The 22,146-nt window shown below is 45.3% G+C and overlaps 11 protein-coding genes across 11 annotated transcripts; 5 read left to right on the plus strand and 6 right to left on the minus strand.

Annotated features, from left to right (window-relative positions):
- Positions 1-54: 54 nt before the first annotated feature.
- C8R40DRAFT_1054512 (uncharacterized protein) lies at positions 55-734 on the minus strand (the record flags this gene model as incomplete). Its single annotated transcript, XM_046224933.1, has 3 exons — positions 55-197; positions 260-406; positions 476-734. 3 exons carry the CDS (start codon positions 732-734, stop codon positions 55-57), a joined length of 549 nt encoding a protein of 182 aa, XP_046082477.1.
- A 556-nt stretch (positions 735-1,290) lies between these two features.
- Positions 1,291-2,058, plus strand: C8R40DRAFT_1054480 (uncharacterized protein; the record flags this gene model as incomplete). The annotated part of the gene is made up of 3 exons (XM_046224931.1): positions 1,291-1,585; positions 1,646-1,719; positions 1,774-2,058. The coding sequence occupies 3 exons, from the start codon at positions 1,291-1,293 to the stop codon at positions 2,056-2,058; spliced, it is 654 nt and encodes a 217-aa protein (XP_046082478.1).
- Positions 2,059-2,405: 347 nt separating this feature from the next.
- C8R40DRAFT_1054552 (6-phosphogluconate dehydrogenase) lies at positions 2,406-3,913 on the plus strand (the record flags this gene model as incomplete). Its single annotated transcript, XM_046224938.1, has 8 exons — positions 2,406-2,451; positions 2,511-2,585; positions 2,642-2,704; positions 2,757-3,052; positions 3,110-3,312; positions 3,373-3,518; positions 3,573-3,784; positions 3,839-3,913. The coding sequence occupies 8 exons, from the start codon at positions 2,406-2,408 to the stop codon at positions 3,911-3,913; spliced, it is 1,116 nt and encodes a 371-aa protein (XP_046082479.1).
- Positions 3,914-4,104: 191 nt separating this feature from the next.
- C8R40DRAFT_1174524 (ketopantoate reductase PanE/ApbA-domain-containing protein) lies at positions 4,105-5,622 on the minus strand (the record flags this gene model as incomplete). Its single annotated transcript, XM_046232194.1, has 7 exons — positions 4,105-4,454; positions 4,510-4,655; positions 4,708-4,910; positions 4,963-5,264; positions 5,319-5,381; positions 5,434-5,508; positions 5,565-5,622. 7 exons carry the CDS (start codon positions 5,620-5,622, stop codon positions 4,105-4,107), a joined length of 1,197 nt encoding a protein of 398 aa, XP_046082480.1.
- Positions 5,623-5,885: 263 nt separating this feature from the next.
- On the plus strand, positions 5,886-7,428 carry C8R40DRAFT_550994 (class II aldolase/adducin N-terminal). The gene is made up of 9 exons (XM_046235426.1): positions 5,886-5,902; positions 6,002-6,140; positions 6,198-6,262; positions 6,314-6,417; positions 6,476-6,512; positions 6,563-6,650; positions 6,704-6,958; positions 7,021-7,196; positions 7,253-7,428. Exons 2-9 carry the CDS (start codon positions 6,053-6,055, stop codon positions 7,307-7,309), a joined length of 870 nt encoding a protein of 289 aa, XP_046082481.1. The 5' UTR covers positions 5,886-5,902; positions 6,002-6,052; the 3' UTR covers positions 7,310-7,428.
- A 118-nt stretch (positions 7,429-7,546) lies between these two features.
- On the minus strand, positions 7,547-10,107 carry C8R40DRAFT_1162620 (uncharacterized protein; the record flags this gene model as incomplete). Its single annotated transcript, XM_046230258.1, has 10 exons — positions 7,547-8,334; positions 8,389-8,412; positions 8,465-8,630; positions 8,686-8,842; positions 8,899-8,927; positions 8,979-9,254; positions 9,310-9,414; positions 9,463-9,654; positions 9,718-9,939; positions 9,994-10,107. The coding sequence occupies 10 exons, from the start codon at positions 10,105-10,107 to the stop codon at positions 7,547-7,549; spliced, it is 2,073 nt and encodes a 690-aa protein (XP_046082482.1).
- Positions 10,108-10,641: 534 nt separating this feature from the next.
- C8R40DRAFT_1174527 (AAA domain-containing protein) lies at positions 10,642-13,743 on the minus strand (the record flags this gene model as incomplete). Its single annotated transcript, XM_046232195.1, has 14 exons — positions 10,642-10,749; positions 10,806-10,834; positions 10,889-10,928; positions 10,979-11,117; positions 11,166-11,209; positions 11,274-11,580; positions 11,634-12,145; positions 12,196-12,294; positions 12,349-12,400; positions 12,453-12,829; positions 12,884-13,115; positions 13,165-13,371; positions 13,431-13,496; positions 13,550-13,743. 14 exons carry the CDS (start codon positions 13,741-13,743, stop codon positions 10,642-10,644), a joined length of 2,406 nt encoding a protein of 801 aa, XP_046082483.1.
- Positions 13,744-14,026: 283 nt separating this feature from the next.
- Positions 14,027-14,915, plus strand: C8R40DRAFT_551279 (uncharacterized protein). The gene has a single exon (XM_046235428.1). The coding sequence runs from the start codon at positions 14,135-14,137 to the stop codon at positions 14,642-14,644; it is 510 nt and encodes a 169-aa protein (XP_046082484.1). The 5' UTR covers positions 14,027-14,134; the 3' UTR covers positions 14,645-14,915.
- Positions 14,916-15,602: 687 nt separating this feature from the next.
- Positions 15,603-20,382, plus strand: C8R40DRAFT_1121696 (uncharacterized protein). The gene is made up of 11 exons (XM_046228823.1): positions 15,603-16,035; positions 16,102-16,227; positions 16,285-16,342; positions 16,374-16,376; positions 16,901-17,074; positions 17,124-17,228; positions 17,280-17,430; positions 17,482-17,559; positions 17,612-17,692; positions 19,560-19,921; positions 19,970-20,382. The coding sequence occupies exons 1-11, from the start codon at positions 15,611-15,613 to the stop codon at positions 20,237-20,239; spliced, it is 1,833 nt and encodes a 610-aa protein (XP_046082485.1). The 5' UTR covers positions 15,603-15,610; the 3' UTR covers positions 20,240-20,382.
- On the minus strand, positions 20,325-20,860 carry C8R40DRAFT_1162622 (uncharacterized protein; the record flags this gene model as incomplete). The annotated part of the gene is made up of 3 exons (XM_046230259.1): positions 20,325-20,476; positions 20,540-20,630; positions 20,684-20,860. The coding sequence occupies 3 exons, from the start codon at positions 20,858-20,860 to the stop codon at positions 20,325-20,327; spliced, it is 420 nt and encodes a 139-aa protein (XP_046082486.1).
- A 22-nt stretch (positions 20,861-20,882) lies between these two features.
- C8R40DRAFT_1054560 (uncharacterized protein) lies at positions 20,883-21,515 on the minus strand (the record flags this gene model as incomplete). Its single annotated transcript, XM_046224939.1, is given in 3 exon segments — positions 20,883-21,136; positions 21,155-21,248; positions 21,309-21,515. Coding segments are annotated over 3 exon segments (555 nt in total), but the record flags the coding sequence as incomplete, so codon positions are not given.
- Positions 21,516-22,146: the final 631 nt, after the last annotated feature.

The raw sequence follows: 22,146 nt of genomic DNA on the forward strand, positions 1-22,146 counted from the left end.
ATTTTGTAATACATATGGTGTAAGAAATGGTGTAAGATACAAGTAAAATGACCGTCAACTTTGACCAGCAACCAAAATTGCAAATGTAAATATGACGAGTGCTCCGAGAATAAGAGAGCTGATAATGATCATTAGTCGAGCCACTGGAAATTGGTTGAGCGTTAAAGCATTCTGTATGGAGAAGTAGCGCGTTAACCCTAGTTGAAAAGGTATCTTGTTTGTCAAGGTGTGGGACATGGAAATAGTAAAATTATCGTACCAGTGATGAGCAGGACGATGGAAAAAATGACGAAGGCAGAACCCAAAGGTTTCGCATACGCTTGCATACGTTGGGACGTTGGTTCTGTTGTTAATGACGTTGTCGACCCATTGGTTGAAACGGATATTGTCAACAATTGTACAAGAGCTGAACTCGACAGTATCACATTTTAGACGGAATGTTCTGAATTGAAAGAGGAAAAAAGCATTGACCCACCGACACCGGTAGAAGCTATTGCCAAACTTGTCCTGACATAGGCTAAGAAAGTTCTTTCAGAGGCTAAATGATCTCTCGCCACACTTCCGTTGTTTTCAAGGATCAGCTGTGGGTTGAACGTTTTTTTGCTTCTGGATCGTGCGTGCGAGTTTAGGGACTGGGGTTGACTTTTGTCGTTCGCCGCCTCGCATTCCGTAGTTTCGCCAGGAAAAGGACAACGTGAACTAGTTTCCTTGTATTTGGAAGGTGCAGAAGACATCCCAGACTGATGACTGTCCTCCAGCTCTACGATTGTCCCGTTTCGTGACAGCGACGGCGAAGGTATCGGCAGTTGTGGGGCTGAAGAGGCTGAGGGCTCAAATGAAAGCTCGCATGACATTCCGTGGTCCGTAGCCATTTCTACACCTGCAGAGACAATCAAGTGTTGGTTGTTGTGCGAGCGGGGAGAAAGAGTTCGAGAGGAAAAAAATCCTAAAGACGTCGTTGACGGAAATGAAGTAATTCGGAATTCCTGTTTGTGATAAGCGCGGACCTTCGCGAACCATACACATGTTTGGTTGGGATCATGCTATAGATATTTTTGGCCAGGAAGCTAGTAGTCGTCGATTCAATACTCGTGTTACTGTTTACTGAAGTCGTCGACGACAAAGGAAGTTTGGCGCTGTTGCGCACAGACTCAAATGGTGCCATTCTGTGCACGAATTGCGACATTCGGGCGTTCGGACTTATCCTAGCCACCTCCGAAATGGATTGCACAGCCACATAAAATATCGATTTATCCTCCCTTGGTCTCTCTTGGTTAATCGAGCTCAGTTATGTCAACAGGACGTCCTCTGCCTCGTCCTTTCGAACTGCCCGACCCTGTCTGTGATACAGAGGTTGATTTAACCGTTATCGTATATGGCTCCTGCTCCAGAGATCCTTCCGATATGGAGGAACGCTTCTCGAAGGACGAACAAGAACAACGCCGGTTGGAGGTATACCTTAGACCCGTCATTCCAGCCAGTCAAATGTACACCGTCTCAGACCGTCGAAATGCGATCAGGCCCTATGTTTTGAGCATTCAAATCGACTTGAAGCACAATAGACCGTGGAGATGTGAATTTTGTAGTATGCATATCATTTTTAATGACCCTAATGCCCTATGTTGATACTCCCGTTACTACACAGCCAAATTTGCACGAGAGTCGGTCTGGATGACAAGCGAATGGTTGCAGCTTAAAACACCTAGCATGGTCAGCTATGTGAGTCCTTCGCTCGTTCTCTACTCTTTTCATTGGCTATAAATCTTCATTCAGGTTCATCTGGTCTGCAATTCAGAAATCGGCGAATGTGCACAAACTCTGTCTGCCATCAACTCAGAAATGCAATCATTGGCAGGTGCTCCTCCCAGACCTCTGCCTAAGCTATCTCGGAATGGCACAAAATATCCAATGGCAGCCAGCTGCGTGAACTGCAACAACGAAGCAAAGGAGAGTCGTAAGCACTTGAAGCAATGCAACCGCTGCAAGATTACACGGTATGTCGAACGCCTGGGCGTAATATTCACATCTACTGGTAATCACACAGGGCAGAGTGTTTAGTATGCGATGAGGCTGAAAGCACATATTTTAATCAAATGTGAGTCGAACGGTAAATTATCTGGAATCTATTTAGCAGGATAGGAAGAGCTATGGACTGAGAAAAAATCATACACTACTTACATGCGAATAACAAATCTGGTATACCTGAAACAGGTTCTACGATGCGAGAAAGTGGGTCTTTATGTATGTAGGGAGGTAGGCCATTCTACGAAGATGATAATGGTTCAAATTGGGTACCAACTCTCCGCCCGAAAACGGCAGTGTGCCATTCTGGATCCGGACCGGGAGATGTCCTTGGTACACTTCCGGCTTCCAGTCAACTGAAATCTTGAACCATGACGGCCACGATGAAAGAAATCCTGGTCGTTGGATTTGGAGGTGTTGGATCCATCTGTGCGCCCTGCCTCTAAACTTCAACTTACATAGCCTCACTAACACAAATAGTTGGAAAGATTCCCTCATCGCGAAACGTAGTGGACTTGCTCGCGTAACAGCAGTTGCTCGAAGCAACTATGATGCTGTCAATCGTGAGCAATTGGCACTGATGTGTGAACGCTGGATTAATCTCTGATCTGCTGTTCAGAAAATGGAATGCACTTCAAGAGCTCAAAATATGGAGATATACCTGGGTGGAGGCCAGATCGATGTGAGTTCAGACATACAAATCAGACTCTTCTCGTCTCTGATTAAGCACACAGTGTGCAAATCTGTCGGAAGCGCTGCTGATACGCCTTATGACTATGTCATTTTAACGACGAAAGCTTTACCAGATATCATCAAGACCCCGACAATCTTGGCGCCTCTTCTCACTGCTCCCTACATTGAAAAGTATCCCCAACCAGCGTATGTCATCCTACAAAACGGTTTGAACGTTGAGGTGGACCTTTATCACGCAATCAAGGCACTTGCGCAAGGCGAACCGAAAATAATCGGGACCTCGCTTTACATTGGGACGAACCTTCTCGCACCCGATGTAGTTGAGCATAATGGTTTTGTGTGTAGCTTTCTACTTATTGGAAACTGTGTCGTGCTGATAGCCATTTTCTTGTAGGATCGCCCGACGCTTGGAATATACAGACATAACGATTTTACAACTACTACCAATTCGCCCGAAGAAACTGTGATTCTTGAGGGTATTGCTTCCATACTTGCAAAGGGAGGAAGCACAGTCAGTGTGGTGCCCGAAATTCAGAGGAAGAAGTTTTCCAAGAACTTCTGGAACGTCGCGTTCTCCTCGCTCACTTCACTGACTGGGTATGTCTACTCTTCCCCATACGGTTTATTGACAAAGAGTTGATTACCTGGAAAATTTAGTTACACACTACCTTCGGTATTCCGCCCCCCACCATCTGATCCTTCCATCCAGTATGAACCGTTTGTTGCACCCAAAACTGCACATCTCATTAACGAGTTCACGATTCCTACGCTGAAGGCTATCATGGAGGAACTGGTCAGCTTGGGTGAGTCCATGATCTGCTATAAGGGGTTCTCACTGGAAACTGAACCCCCACCAGCTCGTGCTCTTGGATTCCCGGACTCAGAAGATGGCCTCCCTTCTTCGACAGTGGAAAGCATCCTCAATAATACCGCATCAATTCACGTCTCACCAGAGAGCACGCACGTACCTAGTATGCTTCTAGACGTACGGAAAGGACAGCCGATCGAAGTCGAAGTTATCCTAGGCGAAGTTGTGCGAATGGCGAAGGAGCGTGGGGTCTCCGTTCCTGTGGGTATCACCCATACTTATTCGCATGAAAGCTAACTCATACGATCATCATAGCGTGTTGAAACCTTATACGGACTCCTCCTTGTCGTTCAGAATCAGATTATCAGAACAATGGCAAGCAAACTTTGAGGTATGTTGTCTACAATGATTTGTGTGCATACAGTTCGTTTGAATTTCAGCTCAGGCTTTGTCCTTTGTTTACTATGATGCGCTCTTTGGGGGTTATCCCGATAGATGAACTTCCGAGTGTATATATGTCAACTTCTGACGGGACGAAAGAAATCCGTTTAATAATGTTAATTATATTTCGGATGATTTAGTCACGATATTTGAAGAGCGGGCGACGACAGCTTGCGTCCCAATGCTTGGTTCTGAATGACTAACAGAAGTGCATACAACGTTTCGATGCGCTGGGGGCGGTTTAAGAGAGTGGCACTTTTGGCAAAGTCTGGACTCACTGGCACTGGGACCCCTCTTTCGCGGGCCATTATAACGATGGAACCCACAATGACTTCAACCTCTATAGGCTGACCTTTCCTAGCATCTAGAAGCATACTCGGAACATGAGTGTTTCTAGGATCCTCGTGCATTCGCTTTTGGTTGGCAATTGTTTCATCTACGAGGGAAGAGGGAAACTCATCCTTGGTGTCAGGAAACCCGAGTGCTCGTGCTGTATATATTTTAGAAGCCTATTGTACAGATGTATGTTGAGAGAATCTACGTACCCAGCGCTTCCACTTCGAGAAGCATTGCTCGTAGAACAGGGATGGTGTACTGGTTGATTGAGGATGCGGTCTGAGGCTCCAAATATGGTTCGTAAGAGGTTGAGCCTCTCTTTGGTGCAGGGCGAAACAAAGCTGGGACGGTATAACTATTGATGTAGGTCAGCGCTCATACACGGACAAATTAAGATGAGGACTGACTTGGTGAGTGTTGCGGTAGAAGCAAAAACCACGTTGATCAAGTTTTTCGCCAACTTCTTCCGTTGAATTTCTGGGACAAGCTGGACTTGAAAGCCGCCACTGTCGAGGGGAGCAGCGAGCCCCGCAAGTATTTTCATCTCTTCATCAGAGTTGACGCAAGTGGTAAAATCTCCATGTCTATAGATACCAAGGAAGATCGAGTCCTATCGAACAATTAGTCGAAACTCAGAGAACTGTCAATAGATTGGGCTTTACAGCCATTGAAAGGTGCTCGACAACTCCTGGTGTAGTTATATTGGTCATGGTATATAGTGAGGTGCTGATAATCTTCGAATTCGGTTGTTCCCCGAGGGCAACAAGTGCATCATACAGATCTTGTTCAACCTTGAGACCATTTTGGAATAACGCATAGATTGGTTGCCCAAAATGTTTCGTATATGTGGAAGATAGGAGTGGTGCGAGCATTGTTGAGGTAGTGATTAAATCTGGTAGTGCTTTGGAAGTCACAATCACATAGTCATATTTTTGATCAGCAGCGTCGGAGACAGACCTGCACACTGAGAATGAAGAAGAGTTATCATAGGTTACACAGGAGCTCGAAGAATACGCACGTCTATCCGGTTTCCATCCAATTATTTCACCGTATCGTCGACTCTTTATGTGCACACCATAATCTGAGAGCAATGAACACTGTGCATGCGAAACCAATGAATGTATATGGCGTACCGTTTACAAGTGCATGACTGCTCCTTGCTACTACAGTTATGCGAGCAAGGCCGCCCTTTTTTAAACAGAAGGCGCCTTTGGGCAACCAGTGAGAACCTTAATTATGTTGCAGGTGAAAATGATCTACACACAGATTGAACCAACTGCACCGAGTCCGACAAGAAGTATTTCCTTTGGCGAAGTGGTCATGAGAGCGAAGGAACAGATCAGTACTGGTCAGTTCGCGATACTCTTTGGTGTCTTGAAGACTTGAACTCCATTCATTTTCATTTTTCATTTTGTATCACGGGCCACGGCTTCCGTGATAAATATCCGCGGAACTCGGATGGAGCAGAATGAGGACAACCACCCACTGTACGGGTGCATACGCGAACTTTGAGGTAGACAAGTGGATGGTGTTAGGCAACTGAAGCGTTAATCACAGGTAAGTTATTTGAAGGGTATAAGGTGTGAGAAGAGCAAGGGTTTCGTAAGTGTCAAAGCTGTCTATATCGGACCAAACTCGGGAGTATCCGAAATCATTTGATTTGACTTGTTGCTTATCGCAATCTCGGCCTGTTGGGGAAAGAATAAGTATGACTTGGGAAACAAATGCACTCCATCCCTTCCCTCAATAAGTATGAATGGTGTAAATGGCAAATATCATCAATCCCTTGACGGACTCGCTGAAAACCCATTGCGCCGTACTTGGCGCGGTAATGAGCAAGGCAAGAGCATTCTCTAATTCTAGAATTGGTCGTTTACCCATGGCCATCGAGCTACAGGAACTATAGAATTGAGTTCTGTTCCCAAGTTCGATGATCCATACCAGGAGCGTCAATGGATCAAGGTGCATTAACTCATTTCCAAGACTCGGAGTGCAGACTCACTTTCAATATAGGAGCACATGGCAGCTGCGTTTCGTTACTGGGGAAAATGCGGTTACGGTGAAGGTGTATCCGGTCATATCACCGTCAGAGATCCAGTCCTTCCTGATCATTATTGGTGAATAACTGTTCATTCATTCACCCTGCGATACCTCTAATTCGTGTTGATTTTATAGGATGAACCCATTCGCAGAGCATTTCTCAACGATGACTGTGTGCTTTCCTGTATTTCTTGAACTACATGAGCTGATCATTTTTGTTAGAAATCCATGCTTGTCTTGGTCGGTCCAGACGGCTATGTATCCCCTCATGGTGCCCAGTTACCTATAAACTCCTCTGGCTTCTATATCCGTAAATTAGACAGATGCATCTCCAGTACCCTAATCGCTCATCATCTACCGCAGACTCTGCTATTCACAAAGCACGCCCTGATGTTAAGGCCGCTGCTCATTGCCATTCCATTCATGGAAAAACCTGGTCAGCTTTTGGGCGCCCAATCGATATCCTTACCCAGGACTCGTGTTTATTCTATGATAATCTTGGGGTTTATCAAAATTTTGGTGGTGTAGTTCTGGCGGATCAGGAAGGTAAGAACATAGCAGATGCTCTCGGACCCAAGTGGAAGGCGTGTATTTTGCAAAATCACGGATTATTGACGCGTACGTTATGTCCTCGTAAGTTATTTCCTGCAAATGTGAACTGATCTTTCTTTTTTCGTAAGTTGGTAACACCGTAGATGAAGCAGTGTTTCTGTTCGGTGCTCTAGATAGGCTATGCCAAGTCCAACTTCTGGCGGAGTCTGCGGAAGCCAATGGAATCCGCAAGTCGGTTATCTCTCAAGAGGACGCAGAATTCACAGCCAAAACCATACAGTGGTGGGAGAACGTCTATGTCAACGTGAGCAACCGTTTTCCAAATGATCATAGCCTTCGTCATACTGATACTTGAGATAGTTCCAGCCAGAATATAAGCTGTTGTTACAGGAGACCAACGGAGCATTCTTGAAGTGACCCAGTTCAAATTTTGGGATACTGCTTACTTCGTTGCGTCGGACGCTGGAAACAGCCATTTCCTTGTTATTCGACTGCGCGTGTATACGTATGAATGCGTTATAATAATAGTACAAATGCAAGTGAGCGACTGTGGTGGAATAGGGTGGAATCTGGTCATGCAGAAAAGAAATACAAAAAATACGTAACGAACCGACGTCGACAAACTGAAAATCTCTTCATGATACCAAACCATATTCAATATTCTTCCACATCTGAGAGCGATGCCGCAGAAGCATACTCTGACACTGTACCATCATCATCATCAACCACTTCCTCATCATACTCGCGCAATACCTCTCTCATCGCATACTTCATGATCGGTGTCGTTGGTACCAATTTGGGACCAATGACAGAATCCATACTCCCTTCATACACACTCCGCCAGCGAGAACTTCTCCGTCGGCGGTTATGCGAGAATACCTCCTGCTCTGGGATAGGGACAATATCTTCTTCAGATGCTGCGGCTAGGTTTCCTTCCAGTTGATTCGAGTTATCCACAAGTGTGCGTCCATTGCTCTCGTCTCCCTCATCGCTGAGCGGTCTCGATTGACGATTTAGATAAGATGACCCTTCTGGTTCTAATTCTTTCGTCACAGGCTCTGTCCACCTTAGATCCAAAATCCTTCCCTTGACCATACCATCCACAGCATGTACCCCATACTCTCGGCATAGTGCAAAGTACGGAAGGTATGTTGTACCAGGTTCAGTGATCCGGCTGATTACCCTCAGTAGCTGCATTGCCGTGAAATCTGATTCACCGTACGTCGCAGCAGTGCTACTGCTGTCTGGGTCCTGGACGCTTGGGCCACGGGGATTGCTGATTGCGGAGTATATCTTGAAACCAGGTAGGCGTGATGATGAAGGAGGGTGGTTGGGGTTTGAATTTCCCTCTTGACCCTCACCCTCCGGAGAGTGCTCAGACGAATGAATGATGTGGAGATTGAGCAGGGCATGTGCCTGTAAGAAATGGGAGCTTCGTCTCACTATATGCACCAGTCAGTCACCTAACAACTTGATGATTATATATTTGGACATACCGTCAAGACGACCATTGGTATTTACTCAAAACCGACTATTCAGTGATGAGGATAATCGAAATAACGGTTCACTCACTGTAATCTGTCACAAAATCGTGCCAATGCACCAACTTTCCTCCAAATGCTTCATAGAGCACCTCAAAATTAAGTCCATACTGAATGTGCTCTGGAACACGAGGTAGAAGCTGTTCACGAAAGAATACTCGCGTCTCCGCTTTTGAACAATCCCCGATGGTTATGATCTGGTAAGTTTAGAATTAAATCCAATGTAGATCACCGACGATGAAGCAGACGCACCTTGCAATGTTGCATGACGTTCAGCTGTCTCAACCAAGTGTGGTAAAATGGGTCGCTAGTGGCGTGTATGACATGACACAGTCGATCCTGTTTGGTCAGGACAAGGAATGCACTCAGGATGCAGTTCATCGCCTCTGTTGACTGGATGAGGGCCGGCCTAGAAGGACACGTCTTGAGCCTCGCAATCAACTTGGGCATAAGCTTGCTACATACAATTTATGGGCTTCATCGAAAAAGACGACCTATATAAGTATTTGAAAATCTACCATTTTGAATGGGATGAGAAAACATACAGGCATCTTCTTCACAGGCCGTTTCCGTTTCTCAGCTTCCTTCTCTGACTCGCCTTCATGCTCTGCAAGACGTTGTTTCTTCTTACCTTGGTCCTCGTGCTTGCTCCTGAGGTGCAGAAGATTTCGGAATCCAGTGGTTTCACGTTTGCCATTTACACAGGAAGGATCAACACGAGTTTTAGACGACGACCCATGTTTTTCTTCTTCCTTACGCATTTCTATTTTCCGGTCTTCTTCTTCGTATGGGTTGAATTCCCAGTATTTCAGTAATGATGACTGCATAACCACGAAATTAAGCGAATTCCACAGTACGAATGACTGCGTGCCATACCTGGAATAGTTCCATAAGCCTCGCGATATCACTGGTTTTTACTCGACTGATGCCCGAATCTGGAGGGACTTCTGTCATTCTCCGTTCAACATTCAAACGATCATGCTATCGAGAGTCAAAAACTATATCAGTCAAATGAACCACTATGTTTACCTTAAAACTCCATGCCTCCTTCTCAAACTCCTTATACCCTTCCATCTGAGTCGACATGGCTTCGAAATACTGTTCCATCTGACGACTCAAACTCATGTACAGACTGGCAAGATCTGCAAACCCGGCTATCCGGAGGTCGAAATGAAGGACATGGTACGAGTCTCGGCATAAAACTTCGCGAAGGAGGGCAGTCTGAAAGTAGATAACCTCGGTGTTACAATGTAGAAACGGAAAACGAGAGTCGCGCAAACGCACCTTTCCGACTGATGTAGCACCAAAAAGAACAGTGAATGCAGGTTCTCCTTCCAAAGCCCGTTCAATCGTTTTGGCTTCAGCTCGACGAGCGAAGAAACCCGGAAGTCTGGAAAAGGTATGTTTGGGGCGAATTTGTGAGCGTTCACGATTCTCTTTGATTTCCTGCCGAGCCTCTTCAAGAAGTCGCTTGGATTCTGTAAGTGAACGAACAGTCTCTGCTGGCTATAAATTGACGTCTATGAGTTTGAGGCTTTGAGGGATAACACGGAAACGTACATTTGTCAGAACACTGACTATTTCTCCCATTCCGAAGAAGTTACGCTTCCGTACATCAGTAGGATAATAAGAGGATCTTCTTCTAGGAATGTTTGTCCGAAAAAGCCAATGCATAGACCCTACTGTCTGCTGGGACGTGTATCGTGAAGACCTTCGGAGTTTGTTATGGCCTGGGGTTGCTAAAGGCATGACTTCTGGAGCAAAACTAGAGATATTGAGTGAGAGATAGGTGCGGCTAGTAAGATCGTTCATACAGGTAATATGCATCATGATATAACTGTTCTTCGCCTGGTCTTCGCGTGTTCGGAGCATTTTGACTGCAGCTAGAATAGAAAACAGGACCACGATGCACGTTGAATGTTAATCGACGGCTACGGAGGTACAAAACATGGCAGAGCCTCATGTTGGAGGCTCTTCAGATTCAAGAGGAAATCCAGTGACCTCATCGAGTCGATCTTCATGGACGCGAAAAGGAAGCGGCTTACGTACTTGACACGTGGAACGCGTCGCGACGCGTTTCGGAAACTCCGGCGACGAACATTACGGGACGACCAGCTCACTGCCTCCAACCGATTGTGTACGGACTTGACTACTTGGCCTCATTTTTGTTTTCTAGTACACGTCAATCCTGATCTCAAGACCCCATAACTAATCTATCCCAGCGTAGCGCACGTCAGCGTTCTCATCCAACCACCGCAGCCATTTCTTCAAGTAACTTCCTCCATGCATAACTGTGGACGAATCTCCGACTACACACTAGAAAGATATGTCGGTCAATGCTACATCTAAACAGTACGACGAGTGATACTTACAAGGTGACGCTTGGCTCGAGTCATAGCCACTGCATTTACGTCTATAAGTAACAAGCAAATTCACAGGGAGAGGTTTAGCACACCATTCAAACGTCTTTTTTCCTTCAAAAATCCCACTTCTCTCTGTCGATTGTTCAAACGGATATAAGTCTCAACGATAGATACGTACGTACCTTGTCGTTACTTCTCACAAGGCTGATAACCACAGCATCCTTTTCTCGACCTTGCATACCGTCGACGGTTCCGATTTCTAGTAGCGTCCCATACAAGGGTCTTAAAAAAGACGTCAACAACGTCACCTGCGCCTGATATCTAGGTGCAGAATTGAGAGGATAGCGAAATGCATGAGGAAACACATACGGAGTAATGACTGCGATACGTTCTGGACCTACGCCAGCTTCAACCTACCAATACAACCAAAGACATTGAATGGACCACGAAATGTACAAAAACACAATGAATACGGACCAGACCTTCCACCCATTGCTTCACAACCGTCGCCTCATTTTCGTTGCATCGACTTCCTTCGTCACTATCCCCACCGCTTTCTCCATCTAATCGCTCAAAGTATTCACACCCTGCAGTATCAAAGAATGTTATCGGAGTTCCGAGAATCTCCTTCCGCGTTTCCTCGTCGTCTGATGCCTTTGTCGACGTGTTAGCGGACTGAGTCTCGGGCAAGTCAAGCAGCAGATGATTTGCAACAGAGGGATGCGAAGTCAACTTATTCGAGTATAGAGTCCGGGATGGAAATGTACAGATTTGATTGTGCATCCTGATAGGTATGTATAAGTGACGGATGTAGGAAACGCGAGTCCATCAACGCACCGGTATTGAACGTTCAACATCCTCTTGATGCCAGATCCGTACATCGACTCCAATCGGTCGAATAGGGTCGTTTCGAGACTGCGTGAAGGGCGCAATATAGACATTTTTGATCGTGGCTTGTTATTTGCAACAACGGTCTTGGACTTGGCATCATCGTCGCTCCCACTGCCAGCGCTTTCTTCTTCTGTGCCGGAATCAGGCGTGGATGGTGATTTGCTATCTTCAATCGCCATCTCGCCCTTGACATCATCGCCGCTACCATTGCCAGCATTTTCCTCATCTTTACGAGAATCAGAAGGAGAAGGGCGTATCGGCGTCGCATTCTTCGCCAAATTGGGTTTCACCTTGGACTTTCCACTACTTGTCTTGGTTTGTGATTTTGAACTTGAAGCCGATGCGCCTTTACTCTGTTGCTTCCTACGTTTGTCCAAGGAGAGAACAGTGGGAGGAAGTTGCATAGGGTCGCCAGCAAGTATGAGTTTCTTTGCTTTGAATATCGGGATCCAGCATACCTACATTAGACGTTGTAAGTTACGAAAAGACCTTAATGGGCGTAGCTTACTGCTTCAATGGCTTGAGTTGCTTCATCAATGATAACGACGTCGAATTCCTGGTTCCGTAATTGCCTTCCGCCGGACGAGTGGCATGTAGCGACCACAATCTGGACTGTGAGGTCAATATACTTCACTACACTTCGGGAATGGCAACGCTTCACCTGGGATTCATTAAGTACCGAGCTAACAATTCCTCCTTCGCGCTTTCTATACCTAAAATTGAAGGGTGAATTTCACAATGAATGCACCCGACAAGAACACTTACTCCTTCCGCAATGCTTTTACTTCTTCCCATAGCTTTTTCCGTTCTGTGCCTTTGACTTTCCCCTTCACGCCCTTCCCCTTGCCGGACAATAATGCCAGCGTCGTTTCTAGTTCAGATTTAACATCTTTCGCCAACGCAGCTTGGTCTGTCCTGGCCGCCTTCATATCTAACGTAGCCTCTAGAATACCTTGGTGTGTCATGACTCGTGCTGGGTGTCCAATACGAGTTACCCTTAGACGTGGGGATTTATCAGAGACAGGAAGAGCGAGAAGGCGTTCAAGGATGTTGTCTACGGAAAGGTTAGAGGCGCCACAGACCAGGATCCGTTTCGAGGAGGTGGAGGCTAGTTGGCGAATAATCTCGATGAGAGTATGGGTCTAGGCATAAACGCGATATGTACGTGCCAGATGATTTACGATGTCTAAGCTCACCTTTCCGGTGCCCGGGGGTCCATGGATACAAGCCACTTCAGGTGATTCCAGACAGAACCTTATGGCTTCTTTCTGGCTGGGATTGAGGGATTCGTCGAAAAATGAGATATCTTCAAGTTTGTTTAGAGGAGAGGGAGGCATCATTCCCATGAGCACCTTGATCAATGGAGTCAGTTCAGAGTCTTTTTCGCCTTTGATAGTTTTTTCAAGATGTTCAATCGCATGATCCATACTGTGTCGATTCAATGAAAAATTGAGGTATACCGGAAGAAAGGACCCACCGATCATAAGTAACACTGTTCGCCAGTTTCACAAGACGACAGCGTTCGGGAAGACCAAGATCATCTTCACTATCCACAGCGAGGACGATACGCGTATCAGAGACTTTGTATACCACGCCTTCCACTGTTGAGTCCTTAGTATCTGTGGATGCTTGTTTCTTTGACTTCGTAGTGATGTTTGCTTCGATTCGAGCAAGGTCGCCTGTTCTGAAAAAGTACGGATGAATAGCCGATTCGAAAGAAACGACTAGTGGAATCCAAGCTACCTCAGGTTATGAGGAGGAAAAGTGGGGTTCGTATGATATGCAGATGGCCTTTCGAGCTCAATTAGCCTGCACTTGACCATTGTCAATATACCATCAAGGAGGAAGGATTAGGAACACACGTCTTTCCACCTAAACCAATCTTAACTTCGTGTATGCCAAGTCCCAGAAGAGCCAATCCCTTCTGTTCCAGTAATCTGGGTCCACAATTCGAGAGCAGAAGTGAGCTCCTTTCAACTTCAGCATCTCTTTCTCGATTTAGAAGCAGCTTTTGCCTATCGATGAATGCGAGGAGCTGAGAATCAGATGAGGCCATTATGGTCAGTTTCAAAAGTACTAAGCGCCGGTGGGCGGCAATTCCAAGCTCTGCTTTTAATAACCGACTGCCACCTAGCTAGGTCATATCCAGACAACAATTTCATCGCTCTGCTTTTGTTTATCTTACTCGCTCAAGTTAATTCCTAATTTCTATCTTCGAAACTGTGTTTCCTTTGTTGAGAGATGGCCAACTTTGACTTGAAACGCTGGTGCCAGAGTATCACGCAGGTAAACCTCGTCTCAACCATGCAAATATAAAAAAGCAATAACGTCATGCAATTTAGGGCCAAGGAGAGATTGAACATTTCATTAGACAAGCCTTAGAGAGAGTTCGAGCCCTCGAACGGTCCGTCGACACTCACCATAAAATCGCGAAGAGTTTTGTGACCATGATGGATGATCGCTTGTTGGCCATGAATGGTGTGCTGTCAGGGTGCCAGGAATGCATAGAGGGGAAGGCTAGAATCACGGCCTCTACTTCAGGGAGAACTGCGTATCAGCTGCTCCAACCCTTGATTCGCCATCTTGAACAACAGGCATCTGCATTGACGGACAGTGTGCAAGAAGTGAAACGCTTGGCGGTAGTAGTAGAGCAGCGTCACTCCACCTTAATTCGTGTCTACGCGGTGCAGAAGAAGCAGGATCAGGCAAGAATCAAGAATGCCGAATCGCGCTTGAAAGGAAAGCTCTTGGATATCAGAAAGCCCAAGATAGCAATGGCATATCATAAGCTCGAAGGCTTGGAAACTAAACTAAAGGCCTTTGAAACGGATTGGAAACTTCGGCAAGTGCAGTTCCAGGAATTTGAGGAACTCGTTGACAAAGTTCAAAATTGTTCAAGAGAGGTGCATTCTATCTCTTCGTATAGATTGCAACATTCTCATCTTCCCCCAAGTTGATGATACCAGTTGATGTCGAACTATCAGAGCAGTCCACGAATACCGATTAGTGGATATCTAGCTGCATTAAACCATTGAGGCTCTTTATCACCATCTCCGCGCAATGCCAGGCAATGCCTGCTCGATTGCCAGCCGGCTCCAGAGTGACCATAACTATGCAAAACCGGTACCGAAATACTCCCTCTCTTCAAACGTAAACCGCTGTTTCGTACAGGCCGGAAACCGACAACTTCTTTCACTTCAATTTAGTTGAGGTCTTCTGGCATTGCTTTAAAACCTTCTGCTCGCAATTGCGGAGGTATCACTGCGGGAAAAATCTCCAAGGCTCGACGTTTAGGTATATAATATCGGGAAATGTCTTTTGAACTAGGCTCCACTGTTGTGGACTGCACCTTGCTTGGGAAAGGATAAATTTCAGTGAAATGGATACTAGAACTGGTATGGCAGGAACTAGGGAATGATGCAGGATTTATGTATGCAAAAAGTGTGGTCTAAGCATTATCTGAGTGTCTTTGTCAAGGTGTAGATTTTAGTTCAAGTATCAAGTGAAAAAAACAAGGCACATAAGGTGCACTACAGGATATACACACTTCAAAAGCCTTGTGGAAATTTGTTTGATTAATCTGAGTATTGAGGAAAGAATGTGGTGCATATAAGGTGCACTGCAAAGCAAGCACAGAGCTCTGGATGTTTGTAAACATTTGGCAAAAGCATGAGGCCAAGCACAACCAAAATGTGCCTGCACAAAACAACTTAACTTCCGGAGTGCAATAGACCTTGCAAGCAAGGTGATTTTAAAGAGATTGGGATTCACATCAGACACTTCTCTCTCAGTATAGACGGTGAAGTCACGCCCGGATGACAGGGCCGGAAAAATTTGATCGGATTTGGACGATGCACTTTTGGCCGAGATCTGCATTGTCCGTCTGTATTACAATCACGTTACTGTTGATTTCTTTTCTCACCATGGGTTGGCCGGTTCTCTGCCCGTCATTTCGCCTGTCCCTCTCAATCTATTTACCTCCGTTCCCACTATTAACACTCGGCGTCGTCCTTTACAGCTTGATCGACAATGGTGCTGCTGCCGCCAGCTATCTCTCTGTCCCGCTCCTCGTCTCTGCTCTTGACGACCTCGACCCCGAATCACTTGCACTTTTTCACGGCGTTGTGAATGCTCAGGCCGTCGCTCTCTCACTACTCACAGTTAGAACACAGCAAATCATTGATGCGATGGATGTTGACAAGCTCGGCAATTTGGGCGAGGCTCAGACTATCGAAAATGAAGATGAAGAACTCAAAGTTGTCTATCCGGCAGACCCTCAACCCGCTGACACGCTTGTGCTTCCAGGAAAGCATGAAAATGGGATATATTATGCTATATATACAAATATGTTCGTATCCTCTCTCCTTAATCTTTGAAACTTCCAGCTTACATGCTATCTTTCCCCTTCCTCCAGCAACCAGTTGACAGGTCCAGGACTGAAAGAACTCTGCAAGCAGTATTGTCTCTCAACCACAGGCAACAAGAAAGTTTTAAAGGAGAGGATAGCAGGGTTCAGCCAGGATAAGAGCCGATGGCAACAGTATGTTTTTGCTAACTGTTCACACTCTTCCTACAGCTGATCACATCTCCATTCCAGCCTCCTTCCCAATGCTCGACGTGCTCATCGAGGTGTTCGTGATGGCAGTATCACGAAGCACAGGCCTGTTAAGATCATGTACACCGTGTAACCGTGCCAAAGCTACAAGGTGTCTAAGTGCGGAAGACGAGTGGGACAGTAGTGAAGTTATTAACAACACCGCTGTTACGCCGTTAGTCCCCGGAGATCGAGAGTAGAGAAGGGAGGAACTGAGAAGCAGCCAGGTCGGAGCGGCGGTATCGCCGGTGACGAGGAGCGAACCAGAGAACGTCTAAGTCCTAAGGTTATAGTAGAGAGTACTCCAAGGCGATGAGCCTGAAGACTTAGAGAGGAGTTAAGTTGGGAAGGGAGATCTAAGTTGATAATTAAACTGAGGAACTACAGTAGCGTACAGGCAGTATTTATATCTACGGAGCGGCGCAGCGGTGCGGAGCGCCAGACTAACTACTAGGAGCTATACGAGTAGTACCTGCAGGGTAAAGTAAAAGACAATAAGGAGGGACTAGAACGAAAGGGTATGTGTAGCGAGAAAGAACAATAAGAGTGAGATTACAATAAGGAGCAGATCTTCGGAGTACCGAACGGCGGAATGGAGGCCCGCGGCATGGACTTGACAAGGCCCCAGACAAATGTAAGCCCCGCGAAAATCAAGAAGCTGAAGCCCTCGGTCCTGCGACGGAATGAGTTGATGGGTCTCCCCTTGCACACTCCGCTCGGTGCTCAGCTCTTTGCCTCGGAACGCTCGAAGGATATGCGAACTCTAGAGGAGAAGAACTCGCTTCTGCGTTTGGTATGTCATCTGTTTGTCCTTCGTAGATCTAAACTTATGCAGTTGTCAGGCAAAGGAGTTTGATGATGCTCATCCCTTCATCCCCCGTGAGGAGCTTGCCCGCAGAAAGAAAATTAGAGAGGAGGAACAGGCTAAGGAGAAAGCGAATAGCAAGGTGTGTGTCATGGGCTTTTTTTTCATTCCACCTCTAATGTTATTCCTTCAGGTAGCGGTAGCAGAGAACTTGCGTTCAATGTCTGAGCAAATCGCTACCCTTACAGCTACCATCCAGATACTCAGTGGGCTTTCAGTACCTCCCAAACCCCCATACTCAATGCTTGCAACGCTGGCTCCGTTCCCGGTATCCTCATCAAGAAGTGATTCATTCAGTTTCCTCCATAACATTTCGCTCACTTAACTTCTCACAGGTCTACCTCCGAATTCTCTCCAAGCTGGGCTGACGTCAAGCCATACGATTCACCACCATGGCTCTTTTCCCACAACTGGTGAGTACCCTGATCCCTGATCACAGCTCATCCATCTAAGCTTCCTGTCTAGGTATTTCAAGTGTCCAAGTTGGCTGCTTCACCCCGAGCCAGTTACTGGTCCCTCCTGTCCTTCCGCATGTGTCCGCCCCAAGCAGAAGTGGCGTGGTATGGAAACCAGTAAATCCGTAAATTTGTAAATCTGTAAATTCATGAATTTGATGACATCATTATTTACAGCCTTGATATTCTTCTGCTCATCTTAACCACCAAGTCTTGAGCTTGATCATTGATCAATCTGCTCTAGACATGGATAAAGCTGTATCAGTACAATGATTAGTACTATGGCAAACAGACAGGCCCATGCCTGAGGTGTGGTACTTGTACACCAATTAATACACTGCTAACTACTACACTGACCATACACTGACCATATACTGATCTGTAAAACCTGGATGTTCATGAGACCAAATGATACTAGCTGAAGAGTGCTGTGCATGCTGTTCAGCACTCATAAACTACTGGGAGTGCTTTCCCAGCTGGACAGTGCTGTCAGCTGCTTTTGAGATTTTAGCCAAAAATATAGGTTTTACAGATTGTTGGAGAGTACTCCGTACGCCTAGCTTTGACGTTTCCTTTTTTTCCTTCAATACTATACTTCTGTTTGGCTGCTTATCTTTTACCTATGTTTCGGCTTACCAACCCGACCTGGTGATCGGGTTATATATCTTTCGTTTCGCTAGTTATTCCCTCAGTTGATCTTTACACTCAACTGAGGTATGTTTACTCATTTCCAGTTTCCTTATTCAAACCTGTACTTATACAATCCTTAGTCTTATCTATTCCTACAGGTACTAATATAGTTGATCTTTACACTCAACTGAGTCTTATCTATTCCTACACAGATGTGACTGATACACTGACCACAATCCTAGGAAATTGCTTGCAAACACAAATTTGTACAAATTGTTATCTACTCTGCAATTCATTTAAGCCAAAGTCCTTGCAAGGGGTCTCCAAGAATACTGAGATATTTTTTGGGCATTCAAGTTATATAGTATTGAATTTGTTCAGCAATGTACTAATCTTTAAAACCTGTACTCTTAGCTATTTACCTGGGAACAGCTGGAAGCACTTTCCAGCAAAATTAATAGTCATGTAGGGTTTTGCAGATCAGTATACATACTGGCATTATCTTAGGGTACCAACAGAAATTTCATGTTGGTTGAATGTACCTAGTGTCCACAGATATTTTGCAAACTGAGGCAATGGCATGTAATAACACCGTCAACTGAGTTCACTGACATTAAAGATACACTTGTCACTGACATTAAAGATACACTGACATAAAGATACACTGACATTAAAGTACACTGACATTACAGATACACTGACATTAACATTAAAGTACACTGACATTAAAGATACACTGTCATTAAGTACACATCTGGAAAACCTGTTTTTTTGGCTAATTCTCCAAGAGCATCTGAAAGCACTTTTCAGCAGCCAGAGCAAGTTTCAAATTTTGATCTCAGTGCTTTGGGTGCTGGAGAGTGCTCTCCAGCCAGTACCCTTGCTCTGGCAAACACACAGGTTTTGCAGATGCATTGACATAGAGTACAACTATTTATTACAACTGCTATATTTATACATCACAACAACCATGAATTGTAAGTACTTCAAGTTGATATGCTGACTGTCAAGCTTGGGGAAACTCCTTGCAAGTAATGTACACTACTATAACACACTCACTGGTTTTTCAACTGTTATCCTGCACCTAATCTGCCTGAATACTATTCCAAGGTTTTATCAACAGAGCTTATCATATACATTCAAATCACAGAGGTGTTGAAATAACCACTGTAAACTGAAAATAGGAGATGTAAGTTGATAAGATGTGCCACTGGTGTAATAGCTCCCATGTGACCTCCTATTAGCTTCACGTGACCTCATTTATGAGTTTATGAATTTACGGATTTATGACTTTACCGGGTTCCATAGTACGGTAGGTCTCGCCCCAAGCCCGTTCGGCCTCTCACAGAATTTCAGCAATGGGGCTGTAGTGCCACAACCGATTGTGAATGCAGGTGCTGCTTCATCTATGCAGAAAGAGAGGTCTGATGAGGTTACGATTGGGCATGGGCAAGTAATTTATTACAAATATAGGGAGGTTCGTGAGCCCCGCCAGATTTCATTTGTCACCGACATCGCTCGACTAGACCGTGTCTGGGATGATGAGCGACCCAATTGGGACCCCGTTGACTGTGGTAGCCTGCTGGAAATCAACGGTGCTCCTATCGCTCTTAAATACTGGAAGCAAGTCTTCAGTCACAAGAATGACGGCACCTGGTCATGGTTGAAAAGACTCTGGGTCGAATGGAAGGTGGGAATCGTCTATATACAGCAGTTCTTTGTTTACAATTTTTTCTAGTATGTCGCGGAGCGTTATTGGTCTAGCAGCCCCGAGCAGTTCTGTCAAGAGTTCTCCTCCAGTACTGGTGATCGATTCCACTGGAAAGCCATCACTAATCGACTTCGTGACCTTCGGAGTGAGCACGATCAGCAGTTAGTTGATCAGGCCAAGGCTAAATATGGTGATAATTTTTCAAAGGTCTTTGTCAATAACCGTGGTAATGTACTTACTGATAAACCTACAATCGCTCGACACTACCGCATTGAGTTAGCAAAGCGTTCTATATAAACCTTTCCTTCTTTGCTATAATTTAGTATATCAACAGCTTTATGTATACGGTTGTTAATTTGGTTATAATAAAATGATCTATTTTTCAAGCACAATGGCATGTGCGATTACAAGTAGGACAGGCAGTAGTAGGTGCACAGTTCATGTTGAAAAAATCATCACGATCAACATGAGGATTGTCATTCCATGAAATAAGGTATTTCACGATAGTCAGATGTGTGAATTCCTGACTCCATCCTCCCCACTCACAGATCTGACGCAAAGGCTAGCGGCGTTCTACAGAAAGCCACTGGCACCCACCACGTCGGAACGAGTGTGTTCCATAGGGAACAAAGTCAACACCTACATCAAGAAGATTGTTCCAAAACATCTCAAGAAATTGTTCTGAGGTCTAAAGCACTGTTGAGCAAAAGCAAAGGGAGAGAATATTACACAAGATCACACCATGGGCTCATTTTCCTCAGCAAGGCGATCATTGGCTCGAATCTTGCGAAAAAGGTACCCTTCTTTCAAACCTGATACAAGGATCCATTTGACAAAAGCCCGTACAACACATAAGTGTTGATATTCCTCGGGCAACTCGTACCAGACAAAAGGCTTGATATCTGAAGTGATTGACATCAGTGTACAAACTACGCAATCCCTATTGCCACTCACCTCCAAACTGACTAGTTTTCCGAAAGGGGAGATGAAGTGTGAGCTTAGTCTGACCAGTTATAGGGTTCTTTTCGAATGTTATGTCTTGCAAGTGAATTTTGAGCATTTCATCGACACGGAGTAACCCACAAAATGCAAAGTTATATCCACAATTCATCATCAAACGTGCACGCGGGCGCAAGTGTCCTTTAGCAGTAGGACTCGAAGAGGGTTGTGGCTGAAGGTTGAAATAAAAAAGGTCTTTGAGTAAGCCCTAACGTAGATATTGAGCTTTACTGAAAGACCTAAAGAGCCAAAGCATACATACAGATGTGACTGCTCGAGCACTTGTGGGCGTATCACCACTCTGTGTCTACAAATATACATCAGTCAGATGCAATTTGTATCAAAGCTTGTTAAAGTTGTAACATACCTTGCGACGACGAAGACTAAGCATGTAGGTGGAGACAGTCTCAGAGACTGATGGATTACCTAGTGTCTTTCCAGAAACTTCACTACGGTGCCAGGCTTGCATGCCTAAGCCATGGACTCTGCCAAATCCAAAGGTCGCAGCAGCACGCATCTTCTGGGCATGTGTATATGTTGACCGTTCCCTTGTGGTCGGAATTGCTTTACCATCCGTCAATTATATCACAACTAGGAAATGGTTCAGAGACTAATATATGAAATGATTGAGTTACCTACGAATCCATTATCCAAGCCACTAGATATACTGCTGCTTGAGGATGAGGTTTATTGCAGAAGAATTGGGTTCCTTTAGTTATCATTTGTCGATCAACAAGGAATGTATTACATTGCTTCATCAACCTTGAGTGAATGATTTGCCTTAGCAAGATATGCAGATCTAGCACTTAAGAGTACCCACCGGAGATATTCTTGCGATGTTTTTTCAGATACGCCTTTTGAAACCTCCCGAATTGCATCGCTAAGCCCAGACAGGTCGACCTCAACTTGGTCATGACTTTCTTCCAGATCGTCCAAAATATCTGCAGGGCTCAAGTGCTGTTCTTCGGTAATGACTTTGAGCAACCCAGAGTATGAGCTGTTGGTGGAGATGTCAATGGTCATCGAGGTTGAACTTGAGGGAGGAATGAATCAAGCCCCTATTAGCAACAAACTGCGGTTCTGTTTATGCAGTGCAGGTACTGGGCTGGTAAGAGAGCAGCCAAGGGGTTTAATACGACGTCCAACAAGCCTCCAGGAAACCTGGAGGCCAACTCGAGGGAATACTCATCTGTGAAACATGGGGA

The sequence above is a fragment of the Lentinula edodes genome, assembly GCF_021015755.1.
Source record: "Lentinula edodes strain Le(Bin) 0899 ss11 chromosome Unknown C8R40scaffold_37, whole genome shotgun sequence".
NCBI lineage: Eukaryota > Fungi > Basidiomycota > Agaricomycetes > Agaricales > Omphalotaceae > Lentinula > Lentinula edodes.